Source organism: Antennarius striatus, chromosome 9 (genome assembly GCF_040054535.1).
Source record: "Antennarius striatus isolate MH-2024 chromosome 9, ASM4005453v1, whole genome shotgun sequence".
NCBI lineage: Eukaryota > Metazoa > Chordata > Actinopteri > Lophiiformes > Antennariidae > Antennarius > Antennarius striatus.
The window spans coordinates 17,897,491-17,913,163 of NC_090784.1; the positions used below are offsets into that span (position 1 = coordinate 17,897,491).

Sequence of the window (15,673 nt, forward strand, 5' to 3'; positions counted from 1 at the left end):
GTTAATATTTCGCTGGTTTTATTTCCATTGAGCAATTGAAGACTAATGTTGAGATACTAAAAAAAAAAAACAACGTAAATACTAATTCAAATTTCTTTATCTTTGCAAAGTTTGCTTGGAGCGCCCAAAAACTTGATTTCCCATGAAACCTTGCGAGATTTACGTCATCGTGCGTCAAGTCCCTAGTCCCCCCACCATCACCCTTCTACCATAGGAAGAAAGGGGGAGACGGGCAGCCTATACGGAACGCCGTAAGTGTAGTCGATATTTACATCGGATATTAAAATACATAGTTATATAGTCTAGATTTGTGCCGGTGTGGCTGCTAATAAAGTCCAACCTTGCCCCGGGTTTAGTTCACACAAATATGAGCGGCAGCGGGCGGCCCAGGACTAGCTCATTCGCTGAGCCTCCCGGAGCTCCTGGATCCGCTGCAGCCGGTGCCGGATCAGCAGTAGCTGGTGGGAGCTCGACAGGAAAAACTGGGGCTTCACAAGCCAGTGGAACAAGCTCGACGAGCTTTGGGAATTTGAAACTCTCCCGTAAGTATACATTATTGAGTTTTATCATAAGCCCAGCTTTCGTGTTGATATTAAGACTCAGGATGTACGTTGTTTTTCAAAATATTTCCCAGAGTGTGATAATGTCGATCATTGTCACGGAGCTAACATAAGCCAGTCAGCGGTTAGCCAATAAGCTAACTTAAGTTAGCTTTCGGCTAACGCTAGCTGTGTTTTTCATTAATGGACCACTACGATCAAGGGGGTTATCGCGAAGCTAACAGTGTCGTTAGCAGCCGGTGGCAAGCTGGGGAATAGCCTGTTCATAGTTCGACGGAAATGTTATATTTCAGGATGTCATTTTGAGGCAACAATGCCGAACAATTACAATTGCACTGTAACCCTAGAATAGACTTGTCACCGGACGCGCCAATATATTAGTCATTAATAGCAAATGTGAAAGCTAGCTCTCTAGCTAACGGCTCTAAGTAGTCGGTTGGAATTGGCTAGGTTAATGTTCCTACTTTTATCAGTTTAATATCTACTTCCCGTTTGTTAGCCTGACCATACAGTTCTTTTGCCAAACTAAATTTATCCCAGCAAACGTCAAGTGGTTTAATTTTAGTCAAAATCTCAAATGCTGAGTCCCAGTTGATTATCAGACCGTGTGGCTGAAGTATGTGTGAAAACAGTCTATATATAGGTTTTAAAATGTGAGTCTGTACAATCCAAACCAACCTCATCTCATGTTTTATCAACAAAGTTCAAGTCTTTAGAAGAGTGGTGGAAACAGTGTCATCACCCCTCAGGAAAATATTTTATACAAATAACATGTTTGTACACGTTAACTATTGTATATAGAGGAGGTTTTTGCTTGAAAATGCTTTCTTATATGCCACATCTACATCAAATTAGAACATGTATACATTTCATGAAGTATAGTCCCTGCATTTGGTTTTGCTGGTGTGAAGAACTTGCAGAAAGCCCAAGGGTCATTCAGCTTAGCAGCAGTAGCAGCTGTCTGAAGATCTGAAGATGTTGACAGAGGTGATCAGAAACACAGGCTGGTAGAGACAGAAGAAAACAGCATTGCAGCTTGTTTCAAATGGTATTTTCAAGACTATTCAAACATATTCAAGACTACTGAAAATATTTAATGTTCTTCTGTCTCATTTGGGGTCTCGATGAAAATAATTTTGATAATTTAACTGGGTGAAAACAAGGTACGTCTGTAATTGGTGTTTGCGCTGAAAATCAGTCATGGAAAGCAGGCGATGGGAGAAACCTGTTAAAGACTGACCTAAAAAAGAGGTGAACGGAAATATACAATTGTGTTTGTTGACCAGATCCTTTAGGGCTTGTTCCTATTACTGATGAGTGATTAAAAACAAAGTAACAAAATCATATCTTTATGGTTTGTATTAGATTAAAACTGTTAACAGCAGCATGAAAGGGATATTCTTCTTCCAGCTTATGTTCATTGATTCACGATCTTTTTCAAAGCCCCTTTGTCATTCTTAAGTGGGGAATACATGCAAAGCTGTACAGCGTACACAATATTAACTATGTCAAAATAAAAGATGAGTTAAATGGAAATGGTCAGATGAATAAATAGGATGAGTGTGCGTCCAAGCAAGCATTCACAGTCACCTTCAATTACATTGACAACTTTCCAAAACTCAGCTTTACATGACTATGAAAGTCTAGGATTTATTTTTTACTTAAGTTGGATTCTTTTTTATTTCGGTCAAAAATTATGCCCAATTCTCAAGTTTAGATTTGCATTATTTTCACATAGAAATCAGAAACACTCAATTAGCTTATTTCTAATTAGTGTCGTTGCTTTAAATATATTTACCCTTCAAATAGTAGCCATACAGTTTCTAAGTAAGGTTTTTTCTATTGGTTACTACTAGTTGTTTTTACCCGATGCACATTTTAATATCCCTGTTGTTTCTGTCCTCCCTTCAAATCCTGATCAGATACGCAAGTATCATTAAGAGCATAATAAATGGATTGATATTAGTGAGACATGTCTAATACACATCATCATCGTGAAATTATATGTATTTGCAATGTGACTTCAGTTGGTGTTGGGTAAATTCAGCCCTTTTCTGTTGTGGAGGCATTGATAGCTTTTGGGTCTAAATCCATTATAATTTTTTCAAAGTCCTATAATCTCAAATGAGAATGAAACAAATACTGTATGTCTCATAATTTCTAATGCAAAGCTGCAAAATTTATCAACTTGAAAATGTCTTGGACCAACACTTAGACTTACAAATAATCCTAGACTAAGGGCTTAGAAATGTTGGTGTGATGAAAGTGACTCGGCTCATCCTTTCTCTCTTACTCATCAGGTTTGTGTTGACATATCAGAAACCAGAGCTGTTCACTGGTAGCTGGCTGGTCAGCTCATCTTTGCATTCATTATTCAAGGCACGATAAGTCCACAGCTGCTTCATATTTAATGTTCTTCTGTCCAACTTAACTTGTTTAAAAGAGCCTGACAGTGGTTCTGTAATAAAAAAAAAAGCAGGCAGATAGTGTTCTATCATCAGTATTGGGAAAGAGGAATCTGGAAGAAACCCTCACTGACTGATCTCAAAATCTAAACATTTCCTGCTGACCTGAGGTCAGACTAAGAGATCAGATCTGAGCCAATTATGTGGAAATGCCACTGGCCGCACTTTAATGTTAAACTTGAAAAAAATTATCTTGATAAATTGCAAAAAATGGCAGACTGTAAAATGGTCATTTGTCCTCAAAAATTAACAACCAAAAGAGAAAAGTAATCACATCTGGATTTTATGAATGATTAAATCCTACAATAAAGAATGTGCAATCATAGAGACAAATATAAGGTGATGTACTGTAACCAAATTGCTCTTTTTTTTTTTTGTAAACTTCTGGGGCAGACAAATCATTGTCTTACTCTATTTTGAGATTCAGAGGCCAAGTAGAAATAAATAGAGAAAGATCAGGAGATGGTTACACTTCTGGGTGTGCCACTGTCCATGCAATTGTGTCACAGGCTCTGACAGGCCTTTTGGCAATGGGTCTCTTCTCTTCTTTGCTGTCCTTCCCCTCTCAGTGTCATTGCTTCTGGTGCTGATTTGTCAAATCCGCTTTGAAACAGCCCGTTCAAAGATGAAGAACACCAAACAGCCACCTGATCTCAACAAGAGTTGTCGTTGACTCTTGTCATCGTCTTACTCACTGATTTCTTGAATCTCAAAAATTAGCCCGATGGTTAGGGTTTATCCTTATATGTGATGTAGGATTTGTCTCCAGGTGTATCATATCAGAATGCTTAACGTGGGATAAACACATACTCAGAAAACCTGTATCTTATCTCAAGTATGAAATGTTTTAAGGCAGTTTCATCCTGGAAGATCCAGGTAAGTATCATCAGCTCATTGAGAGCTATGTACAATGACTGTGGACACAGTCATTTTGTATGTTTTTTCCCTCAACAGTGAGAGTTCTGATCATCTCTGTGGCTCGCTGATAATATACATTTGCCTTGTCATCCGCAGGGGACAGTGGCAAAGTGACGACAGTGGTAGCCACACCTGGCCAGGGCCCCGATCGCCCACAGGAAGTGTCCTACACAGACATAAAGGTTATAGGAAATGGCTCATTTGGAGTCGTCTACCAGGCGCGCCTCACTGACAGTCAGGAGATGGTGGCAATTAAGAAAGTTCTCCAAGACAAGAGGTTTAAGGTATGCTTCGACAGGCTTATTCACAGATGATTACAGTGAAGCAAAGAGCTTTAAATAAGATGATGTAAGGTGTAGTTTTTATTATTTCATGCAGAGAACATAATTGTGTTAATGACTGTCTGTATTTCTTTCCCTTCTTAATTTTTTCTTTGCAGAATAGGGAGCTGCAAATTATGAGGAAATTGGACCACTGCAACATTGTGAGATTACGTTACTTCTTCTATTCCAGTGGGGAAAAGGTGGGTGTTGACTGACGTGTAATTTTCGGTACAAAGGATCAAGTTTTATGATGAAGCACTCTTTGTCACTCTCACGTATCAACAAGTATTGATTGACTAGTTTAAGGCCAGTTAATTTTTCTTATACTGTACGGGTTAACAACGACCACCATCGGTGCTGTTCACCCACAGGGTCGAAGGAGAGGAGGAAAGTGTGTTCGTAAGAAAAGAGAGAGGAGGAATGCCAAGAGTATAGGACTGAGAGTAGGGACGTTGAATGTTGGGACTATGACAGGAAAAGGTAGAGAGTTGGTTAATATGATGCAAAGGAGGAAGATAGACATACTGTGTGTCCAGGAGACCAGGTGGAAAGGTAGCAAGGCTAGAAGTTTAGGAGCAGGGTTCAAGTTGTTCTATCATGGTGTAGATAGGAAGAGAAATGGAGTAGGAGTTATCTTGAAGGAGGAGTTTGTTAGGAATGTCCTGGAGGTAAAAAGAGTGTCAGATAGAGTGATGAGTCTGAAGCTAGAAATCGAAGGTGTGATGTTCAACGTTGTTAGTGGGTATGTTCCACAGGTAGGATGTGAGCTGGAGGAGAAGGAGAAGTTCTGGTTGGACTTTGATGAAGTGATGCAGAGCACACCTAGAAGTGAGAGAGTTGTCATTGTGTTAAGACCAGACATCGCCCAGCCATCGGCAGTCCGATTCCCGCTCCCGCCAGACATCCTTGGAGTGTGAGCTGACAGTGGGAGGTGTCAGCTCATCTCACAGCCACTGCCGAGGCGCCCTTGAGCAAGGGGCCCTTAAGACTGAGATGGAGAGATAGTGAATATATTGGTAGAAGGTTGCTGAGTTTTGAACTGCCAGGCAGGAAGCCTAGGGGCAGACCAAAGAGGAGGTTTATGGATGTAGTGAAAGAGGACATGAAGGTAGTTGGTGTGAGAGAAGAGGATGCAGAAGACAGGGTTAGATGGAGGCAACTGATTCGCTGTGGCGACCCCTGAAGGGAAAAGCTGAAAAGGAAAGAAGAAGAACTGAATTTTGTATGTTGTGTCTATATGAATGAGACATTAAACTTGGGGTCCATACTGTCTGAACTTGCTCTAGGAATATACAGTAATCCTGGGCATTCATATCAACATGTATTTTCATTTTAGTAAGTTACTTGTAGTTTTGTGTTTGGCAGCAAATATTATTTTAAAGTGAAAATAAATGTTCAATTTCTGTCTGTTCTTTACTCTTACGCTATGTTAGATTCAGTTGCTTTGTTTATATGTCCTAATCACATCAGATTTAAAGAACTGCTGGTTTTGCCTCTCACCTCAGTCAACCCTCATTTATTTTGTTCTTCCCACTCAGAAAGATGAGGTGTATTTGAATCTTGTGCTGGACTACGTCCCCGAAACAGTATACAGGGTGGCTCGGCATTTCAACAAGGCCAAGACTACCATCCCCATCATCTATGTTAAGGTGGGCAAACACACACACACACGCAAATGGGCATATATCAGAGCTGGAGGTGGAAATAATGAAAGGCATCATTTTTTAAAAAATTAGAATCTCTTCAGTGCCCCAGAACTTCTTTAAGACATACTACAATGTGTTTTGTCACCTGCTTCCGCCCTCTTCAGCAGACACATGTACAGTCAAAGCCATGTCCAAATCCATATTTGTCCTCCTGCTGATACTTCACTTTTAGTCTGGCTATGCTAAAAATAAGTAAATCGGCTGCCACGCACAGGGCCAGAAATTCATGGTGTAAGGATCAATGCTGAGGACCCAGCAGTTCGCTTTACCTACAGAACAGACCCAAAGATTTACAAGCCAATCAATTTTTATCCATTTCACAGTTTTCCAGGTTTTATTGTTTTTTGGGGGCTAATGGACTGTTTCTGTGAAACAAGGATAATATTTTTCAGAGCACACAGCCTGATAAATTATGCAGTTGACAAAACAAAGGACATGGTTGGAATGATGTAATCTAAACTGCCATCGATTCACCATTAAGTGCCTTATTGTAGTTTAGGATATGCAGTCAGGTATAAAACCTGTGATGTGACTACAGAAAAACCTGTGTCCAAAATGTGTTAATGGGTTGTTTTCATCCTATACCTGCTTCATACTCTGAGCTGATTTTGGCAGCTTTGTGGACGAACGATTCTAAAATGAAGTTGTATCTCAAACAGTGCCCTCATGTGTTTGGAGCCCTGGCGTCCCTATTACCCAGACGCCTTTGCCTTCATGTGCAGTTTTGTTGGAAAAACACAGATGACAAACACGTACAGTTTGATCTGTTATAAAGGAAACTTGCAAGTTGGAGGATTTTTCATCTTTGGCAGATATCAGCGCTTTTTGATGCTTTGTGGAGGAAGTTCTCTCCTGTATGTTTTTCATTCTAAAAAGATGAGATGATTTGTGTTTCTGAAGGTTTTGCATTCATTTTTATTCACGGCTTTCCATGTGAGATCATAGTTTAAATAAGAAATTTGTGAGATTTACATATTTCATCATGTACATCTGTCTGTTGTTGAGCATTTTGAAATAACTGAAAGTAAAATTTCATTCGGTAACTGCCTTTTGGATGTAACAAGGAGCCGGATAATTCCCGGTTTGTTTTTCACAGACAGCTCACTGTTTAAGGATTATGAAGCCGAAAGCAAAAGTTGGTCTCAAGGGAATAATCTGTTTGCAACACTCTTGGTTCCATGTCTTACAGCGTGTGCGTTCTAAAGTGACTGTTGTGTGCTGCATGTGCAGAAGCAGAAGGGACATTACGGCTGTCTCATGGCCCATTTCCCTACCTCAGCTTGACGCTCCCCTGTGGCTTTTAGATGCATGCTGTTCGTTCTCATTGCTTTTTCACTTCTCCGTCATCCCTCCATCCTCCCGCGACACTTTTCCTATCACAGCATGTCTGAGGACTTCTCTCCCCCCCCCCCGCCTGTCTGCTGGGTCACATGCTTTTAGGATCTCCCTCATTGTTTCCTGTTTACTCACCAGTCTCCTTTTCTTTCCCATCACCTCGCACCCATTCCTCCCTCTTGTCTATAATCATATTTTACTCTGTGGTTTTCATGCCCTAGAAATGTTCCTGCAAAACAGGGATAAAATATTAATATCAGTCACGATGTGCAGGTGAATGTCAAATTTAGGATTAGATGAGGATGGTTTGACATCCTGAGGGATTTTCCTTTTACCATCCCATATGTGTTGTTGTAGAAACATACCCTACAGGCCCCTTCAGACCCGACACAGCTGCTTATTTTAACACTCACCCACACAAAGCATCCAAATACAGAATCAGGGCACACGACAATCTGTGCAGACACTCGTTCCTGTGCTTGGAAAAGAAATTACAACTTCTAAAAGTAGGTACTAGACTGACAAGCAGACATTAGTAATTGGCTGCCAAAACGAATAAAAAACTTATGATTGGTTGCCATTTTTAGTTGACTTGTATTTTGAATAATTGAGGAACTTTGTTTTTTGGGCTCAAAGATTCTACTTCCTTCCTGAGAGAGATAATAAATGTGCCGGGTTTTTTGTTTTCAGCATTATTTTTGTCCATTAAATCAATGCAAGTCATCAAGACTGACAAGCTTGTCACAATTTTGGAACAGCGTAACTGATTATGTAATACGTTATTTAAAATGATGACCCTTTATAAAGCTACAAGATACAACTGTAACAATGGTGTGTGCTTGAAAGAGACTTTTCAATCCCAGCTTGTGGCGTTGGTCAACACTTTCTGACCTGTAGAACTGTAGACCGTTGACCTGTCACTCTGTTACCGTTACTAACTACAGTGTAAGGAGATCATTGTCTCACACTGAGCTAATCTATAGCTAATCTTTAATCTATCACTGCCAGGATTTACTGCAAAAATGTGGAACTTTCTGCAGAAGGTTTGGAAGCTTCCTTTAAGTCTGTCATGAGTACTGTAATAAAATAATTAGATTTGCTTGTTTAATAGGACAAATTAGAAGCCAAAGAAGAAGTAGTACACTTTAATGATCCCCATAGGGAAATTATTATGCATTAATAGGCATTATATTAATAGGCATAATATTAATAAAATAATATTTATAGGCATTATATTAATAGGCATTATAAAGAATTCCTTTATTGCTGTTGTTTTACTGTGTATAATGTGTACATGTTGTATTTGTTGCATTTTAAAGAGTGATTTGACATTATCTTGGCCATGTCTCTTGTATATAAGGTTTTTTTCCCCCAAAGAGACTTCCGTGTAAAAAAATGGTCAAATAAATAAAAATAAATAGGATATATTTTTGTGCTTTTCCTTCAGTTTCAGTATTTGATCAGTATGCTTGTAAAACATGTACTAAGGATTTTTTCTTAAGCCCTGCAGAAACCCACTGTGAACATTACAGATAATGACCGAGCGTCACAAAGCATTTGAATGGACATTAGAAAAGAGGGGGAGAAAAAGAAACAAACATGAACTTTGAGTGTTCTTTTTGCTTTTCCTCTTGCGATATCTATAAGCTTCTGGCATCACTGCTGGGTACCATACCAACCCCTTTATATCCCCTCTCAGGTGTACATGTACCAGCTGTTCCGCAGTCTGGCTTATATCCATTCCCAGGGTGTGTGTCACAGAGACATCAAGCCCCAGAACCTACTGGTAGATCCAGAGACGGCCATTCTCAAGCTCTGTGACTTTGGCAGGTTAGTAACAGTCAGTACCACTCTGTGTCGCTCTCGATCTCTCAGTCCTTCAGCATGTACAGTGTATTCATTTCACAGTGCGGTAATCTTATCTTTTATTGATCTGTTATGTCTTCTTACCTGTCCTTGTAGTTTATATGCTGTTTTTTCTGTGAAAACACACATACCTTTTTATTTTGCCCGGGGCCTCTGCTACCTGGGCCCAGATGAGCAGTAGAAGACAGAGGACAGATGGATGATACTCTTTCTGAAATCTTTTTTTTTCTTTTTTTTTCCCATAACCTTTCCAGTGCGAAGCAGCTAGTTAGAGGGGAACCAAACGTGTCCTATATCTGCTCACGGTACTATCGTGCCCCAGAGCTCATCTTTGGTGCCACCGACTACACATCCAACATTGACATCTGGTCAGCCGGCTGTGTTCTGGCTGAGCTCCTGCTGGGCCAGCCTATTTTCCCTGGGGACAGTGGTGTTGACCAGCTAGTAGAGATCATCAAGGTAAAGTTGGGACTACAAACAGTGGCCTAAAGCCAACTCGTACAAAGATGAAAAGAGAAAACATGGTGCATAGTTTGAAGTTGAAACTATTGACAGGAATTTAGTATAAAAAAACTGTTGTGCATTTGTAAGAAATAGGGAAAACACATGGTTGTTGTAAGTTTAAGCTGCATGCGAATGCTAACTCACTTACTTAGATTTTAATAGTGTCTAAATACAGGTGCCATTAAATGGATTGTGCATTCAGAAGGAAAATGCAGATCGCAATCATACAACATATGTGTTACTATGTACACTAGCGACCTCTTCTACATGTTTTGCTTGCTTTCCTTTTTTAACCTCATATTTCACATTTGCTTTATCAGGTTCTGGGGACACCAACACGAGAGCAGATCAGGGAGATGAACCCGAACTACACAGAGTTCAAATTCCCACAGATCAAAGCACATCCTTGGACAAAGGTATTTCACTTTCCTTGAGAATGGTATTTCCCAACAGCAGTAAACCAAATGTTACACTGAGATTAAAGTGATCATTATTTGGGAGCAGAATAGGAAAGTGCTGTTTGGAAAATGCCAAAATAAGCTTTATGAAAATGAAATTTTAAATGCAATTCTGTGGGCTGTAGGCCTAAAAGTAGGTTGACTACCAGTGTGTACAGACGAAAATTAAAACAAATTGTGGAAAAACATGACAGAAAAAAGGCAGTACTGCAATAGTAGCTGAAATATCCACTCAGTATCTATATTGCTTAGACTATACATGTCCTAAAAATCTCAAACATTGGTTTCTGGCATCAAATAGTTCGCTGTCACACCGCGTCCCTCCGAGCAAAAGAACCTCAGTGAGATATTCAGAAACGGGGCAACGAGTTCAGGCAGTGATCAGTGCCAGATTTCTGGATTATCTTGCATACACCATATGAAGTCTGCTGTTAAGTTGTTGATGCCATTTGGAACAACTTACCTTTGTGAGACTTGGCTATTGGGTCACTTATGAAGAAAAAGAACACCAACAGACTGTGCTGAAATTATTGACATGCATGTGTAAGTTTACACCCTGCAGCAAAATGCTGCTGATTCCTCCAGCTCTTCTGTAGTGGCAGCATATAATGATTTAAAGAAAAGGGTGAACTCAGAAATGTGGGCGAATGTTTGCATTTACTTTTTTATTCAGTGGAATTATATTGATTACATGTTCGTTGGGCTGGAGGACTTCTGAGGAGTGCTTTGGGGGTACATGACTATTGAATCCATGAGATTCTGTGGTAGTTGTATTCAAATATGTTAATTCTGATAGTTACCAATTACATCATGAAGTAATAAACTAGCAAAAATTGTTGAAATTCATATAAGTAATATAAACAAGTAATCAACAGGAATCAACATCCTATTGCAAATACTTTCCACAAATGTAGACTTAAACAGAGGAATTGATTTACCCATTTCACCACGGCTGTGTTGTTCAAGCTGCTGCGTTGTCCTTCTCTTGTACACACACTTATATTTAAAGTGTAGCCTTAAGATTACTTGATGAAGTGCTCTCCTGTCAGGTTTTTAAACCTCGTACCCCACCGGAGGCCATTGCCCTTTGCTCTCGACTGCTGGAATACACGCCGGTGACCAGGCTTTCTCCGCTGGAGGCCTGCGCGCACGCCTTCTTTGACGAGCTGCGCCAGCCCAACACCCGCCTGCCCAGTGGACGAGAACTGCCTCTCCTCTTCAACTTCAGTCCAGTTGGTGTGTTACCCTGTTTGTCACTGCTCTATTTTCTCTTTTACCAGTACATGTTTCGTGTATTTAACCTCACGGTTGTTGTCACTGCGTGTAATGTATTTTTGTGTAACTGAATGTCTGTTTGCCTTCTCTGCCCTTCCTCAGAGCTCTCTATCCAGCCCCAGTTGAACTCCACACTCATTCCTCCTCATGCTCGTGCACAAACATCACCTGCCTCACACGGTATGATCGAAACGTAAAATCTGATTTTTATAGTCGTGTATTTACGATCAGTTTAGTTTTTGAAGATGGATTATCAGTTAATGTACAATAACAACTTTAATGAATCTTTATTTAATTACTTAAAAATGTTTTACTTCATTATCAGACACATAAGCAATTAATATTGATGTTCTTGTTGCTGTGCTCCCTCTCTCCTCCTGCAGAGGGCAGTGTGACAGATAGTTCCGCCCAGCCCAGCTCAGCACCTGGATCCATCAGCAACAGCACTTGAGCATCTATCCCTCGGTCATCCTCTTCATCTTCCTTATTTTCCTTTTCTCTCATCTTCTCTGCGTCCTCTCAACCTTCCTCCTGGCTCCAAACCTCCAAGATTGAATGGAAAAATCTACATCCCCCACCCCCCAAAAACACGCAGCATTGCTGGTTTCCCTGAATCTTAACTATTTCTGTGGCTGCTAGATAGAGGAAGGTATTGTTTTATGGACACTTTGGCCACAGCAGCTTTTGCTTGGCCTCTTAGAGTAAAGAAACTTTACATTGGTTTGGTTGGATGTTGGGTGGATGAAATGGGGCTGACTGTACATGTTATATGGATTTTCTGTATAATCTACAGTTGAATTTTATTGATTTTATTTTTTATTTTATTTGCAATAGCTAATTTTATGTGTGGTTGGCCCATGGTGCCATTGAAGGACCCTCATCCTGATTGGCTCTGGAGTTGAAACTGAAAGGCCTGACTAATATCGACAATCATCCTTAGTCAAAAATACCACACTCATAATGTACATAGTGTTTGATTATACAACCCACTGTGTAGATTAGTGGCTTTTGTGTCGCTTTCTACCCTCAGCTCCACTCAAGTATTGTCAGTTCACTGAGCCCAAAGTGGTGAGAAAAAAAAATCAAAACATTTTAAATCTTCCAGTTTGATACCAAACAAAACATATTACTGATTTTTGTCCATGTTGTTTTAGAGAAGAGCTGTTTTTAAATTTAATTAAAAAGTGGGGCACTACAGTCTGTCTTTACACTTTTTTTTTTTAAACTATTAGCTCCTCAACTGCCTTTTATGTGAATGAGTAGGAGCTTTACTTGAGCAGAGTGCACATCTTTAAGTATAAGCTCATATTTCCTTTGGTTAAGCTGGAAACCAAGCATTTCATTTTAATTCTCATGTGAGTATTGCACATCTTCAAAGGGAGTGGAGGGTAAGAAAAAAGGGGCCAGTTACCTGTACTGTCCAGCTGTAGTCTCTGTCCCTCATATGATCACAGTTGCTTGGCACTGTAGGGTGAATAGACATTAATTATATCCATTTACGATGTTAGGTTTCATATCAGCTTCACTGTGTTGAAGAAGAACGCAGAGAGCGTATCCTGACCACCGTCTCTCTGCCCGTGCAGCTCAGCACTCATTTCATGACATTCATCATGTTCTTTTTGTCCTGCACTAGTGGCAGGATGTCATCTCAAATTAATTCCGCAGCCAGCAGTCCATCCACTGGCGGCATGAACTAAATTTCTTATTTCCACCACACATATGTGCATATTCAACCAAAGTTGACCACACTGTAGGACGTCTACTCGTCTCAGTCATAGTCTGATGAGAAATGCTCAAACCTCTGAAACCCAACATCGTTTGGGGCCTTCCCTGCCATTCCTTTTTGTTCTCATCCCTCTGCTTCTCACTTTCCACCTCATTATTTCACTGCTAAAGTGTAAATATCAAGTACCTTCTGTTTTATTTTGTTATTATTATATTGTTGTTCTTGTAATTTTTTAAAAATTTTGTTGTTTTTTTTGGTTTTTTTTGTTCTCTAGTAGACCGGTGCAGCAGCAGCCGGACTGTTTATCCTCAGTCGCAGTCTGTAAATACAATTTCATTTCAGTCCCCTGCTTCAGGAGGGGAAAAACAGAACAAAATGTTTTATTTTTTTCTCTCTCCCTCCATTTCTCTATTCATGACTTTCCCCGTTATCCTCCTAAATGTTGTCATAACTGTTTTATTTATTGTATTTTTTAAAAAAAGAAAAGAAATTTGGGGGGGGGTTGTCTTTAGTCCAGTTATGTCACATGCAACTGATTTCATATCCAAGATACTGTACTCAGATCCAGACATCGGTGTGTTATCCAGTCAGTGGTCCTTTATGTATGCAGGTGCACATGCTAGCCAAAAGATGGAACTGTAGTTTTCCATTTAACTTCAATGTGAAGGGAATGTTACAAGCCTCTGTATCTATGGGGTCATGGTGTAGGGAGGGAGCATGGACCACCGTGTGATTGTGCGTTGAAGAGAGAAGGAGAGAGTCTGTGTGTGTGTGTGTGTGTGTGTGTGTGTGTGTGTGTGTGTGTGTCTGGAGGTAAGGAGAAATAATGAATCTGTCCTTTGACGTGAATCATCTCCTGTGTCCAACTGTTTCCTGTTTTGGTTTTCTGTGTGTCACATGAGTGCGACTGGTTTGGCCTGTTTTTTTTCAGTGTGTGTGTTTCACAGATTCTTGGTGAGTTTCTTGAACACAGCTGCAGGGAATGTATGTGTGTATGTATGTATGTGTGCTGGCAGATTATGGACATTATTCTCTGTACTGACTCTTTCCTAAGTGAAGAGCCAACTAAATGTGCAATTTTAATGTTTTTCTCTGTTCTGACACACTTTGTTTTTAATTTTGCTGTGACGTGCTCTTTTATCACCCTCATCTGAGGGTAAGGCGCCATTGTTGGGAACAGAACGGTTGGATAAAGGAGATGATGAGGAGAGAGGAATGGAGGGAGAGAGACAGATTTTTGTTTGTTGGTATAAATAAATAAACTCATTAATAAAGTGATTAAAACTGTTCCTGTCTCACATTCATAATTGAATCACATCTGAATAAATCATATATGTATGATCTGGGTAAAAATCACTATGACCTGAGGATCAAAGGGTGTTTTAGTCATTTCTTTTATGTATTCAAAGACTAAAACATTGGTAATATGAAATAAAGCAATGCAACAGTGGGTGTCAAAATGTGAAAAGCTGAATTCTGCCTAAAGCTGTAGGTTTTCACCAACTAGAAATGGAAATATTGTGAATATTTAAACTACCAAAGCACATGTTGACCGATGTTGGAGCTGAAATGGATTCTTACCACATCGTGGGAACTGGTTTTCCACAGTTGCCCTACATAGAATCAAAAGTGCAATTTTACAATTGCACTTTTGATTTTGTGCTTTTATATGTACTTTGTGCAGCACATCCAAAATGAATGCGGACATATCACTACAGAAATGGAATATCAGAACCGATAACTAACTGATCCTGTTCTCTTAACGATATTGCGCACACAACTGCAAAGCTATGTAAAGAAGAATTTGAGTTTAAGTAGATTTTTGTTTTACTTCTTGTTCCTTTTTTATCTGAGTTGATAAGTACTAAAGATGAAATAAGTTTTATGATGCTTCACTATTTAAACATGGCATGACATAATAATTATATTATTACCCACGTTTATTCAAAGGAGTAATAATCAGTACAGCACGCTTTGTTGGAACTTAATTCAAAAAGTTCGGTTTCTCCACAGGATTTTTTTTCGGTGCAAAAATCAAGTCCAAAAATTTTGCATTTTTGATATTTAGGAATCTTGTTTTTTCCTGATTCTATATTTATAATTTGGATTTCTGTTGGTTCGGTTTTGTGCTCAGCTAGCTGTCTTTCAGCAATATCTCTGAAATAATTTATATGTTGTCTTTATATCTTTCCCCCTCCAATAAACAAAGGTGGAAAGATGTGATGCAACTTATGCTCTGTCGTTTCATTTCTATTGTTTCAAGTTTGTTTTTTGGAGAATTTTAACTGATCTGGTGTATGGAGTTTTGTTAATTTCATATTTGTGTTGAATACATTTCAGAAAAAAATGCTCCTTTGCATGTTCTGTTATACATTACATTCATCTGGTTTGCCCTTTTTACTAATGGGCACTTACACTTTTAAGACTTTAACAATTTGAAGCTGAAATTGCCTCTGTGGTTTTCCTCGTGTAAGAATATAAAGTAAAACCATTTACTGTATTTTTGTTCCAAATGTTATAGGTACATTTAGTTAAGT

At 39.4% G+C, this 15,673-nt stretch overlaps 1 protein-coding gene across 2 annotated transcripts; it reads left to right on the forward strand.

Annotated features, from left to right (window-relative positions):
- The first annotated feature begins 171 nt into the window (after positions 1-171).
- Positions 172-14,423, forward strand: gsk3ab (glycogen synthase kinase 3 alpha b). 2 transcript variants are annotated; one of them, XM_068323586.1, is made up of 11 exons: positions 172-251; positions 357-542; positions 4,040-4,227; positions 4,383-4,466; positions 5,805-5,915; positions 9,007-9,137; positions 9,428-9,632; positions 9,998-10,093; positions 11,185-11,371; positions 11,513-11,590; positions 11,794-14,423. In XM_068323586.1, exons 2-11 carry the CDS (start codon positions 368-370, stop codon positions 11,859-11,861), a joined length of 1,323 nt encoding a protein of 440 aa, XP_068179687.1. In that variant the 5' UTR covers positions 172-251; positions 357-367; the 3' UTR covers positions 11,862-14,423. The 2 variants fall into 2 exon arrangements, with proteins under 2 accessions (XP_068179687.1, XP_068179686.1); XM_068323585.1 differs by having other exon boundaries at positions 185-542.
- Positions 14,424-15,673: the final 1,250 nt, after the last annotated feature.

Excerpts from the sequence above, each read along its gene's own strand:
- gsk3ab (XM_068323586.1), top strand. The coding sequence starts at position 368 with ATGAGCGGCAGCGGGCGGCCCAGGACTAGCTCATTCGCTGAGCCTCCC. Across the intron at positions 4,467-5,804 it reads TCTATTCCAGTGGGGAAAAG|AAAGATGAGGTGTATTTGAA; the intron begins GTGGGTGTTGAC and ends CTTCCCACTCAG. Across the intron at positions 9,633-9,997 it reads AGCTAGTAGAGATCATCAAG|GTTCTGGGGACACCAACACG; the intron begins GTAAAGTTGGGA and ends TTGCTTTATCAG.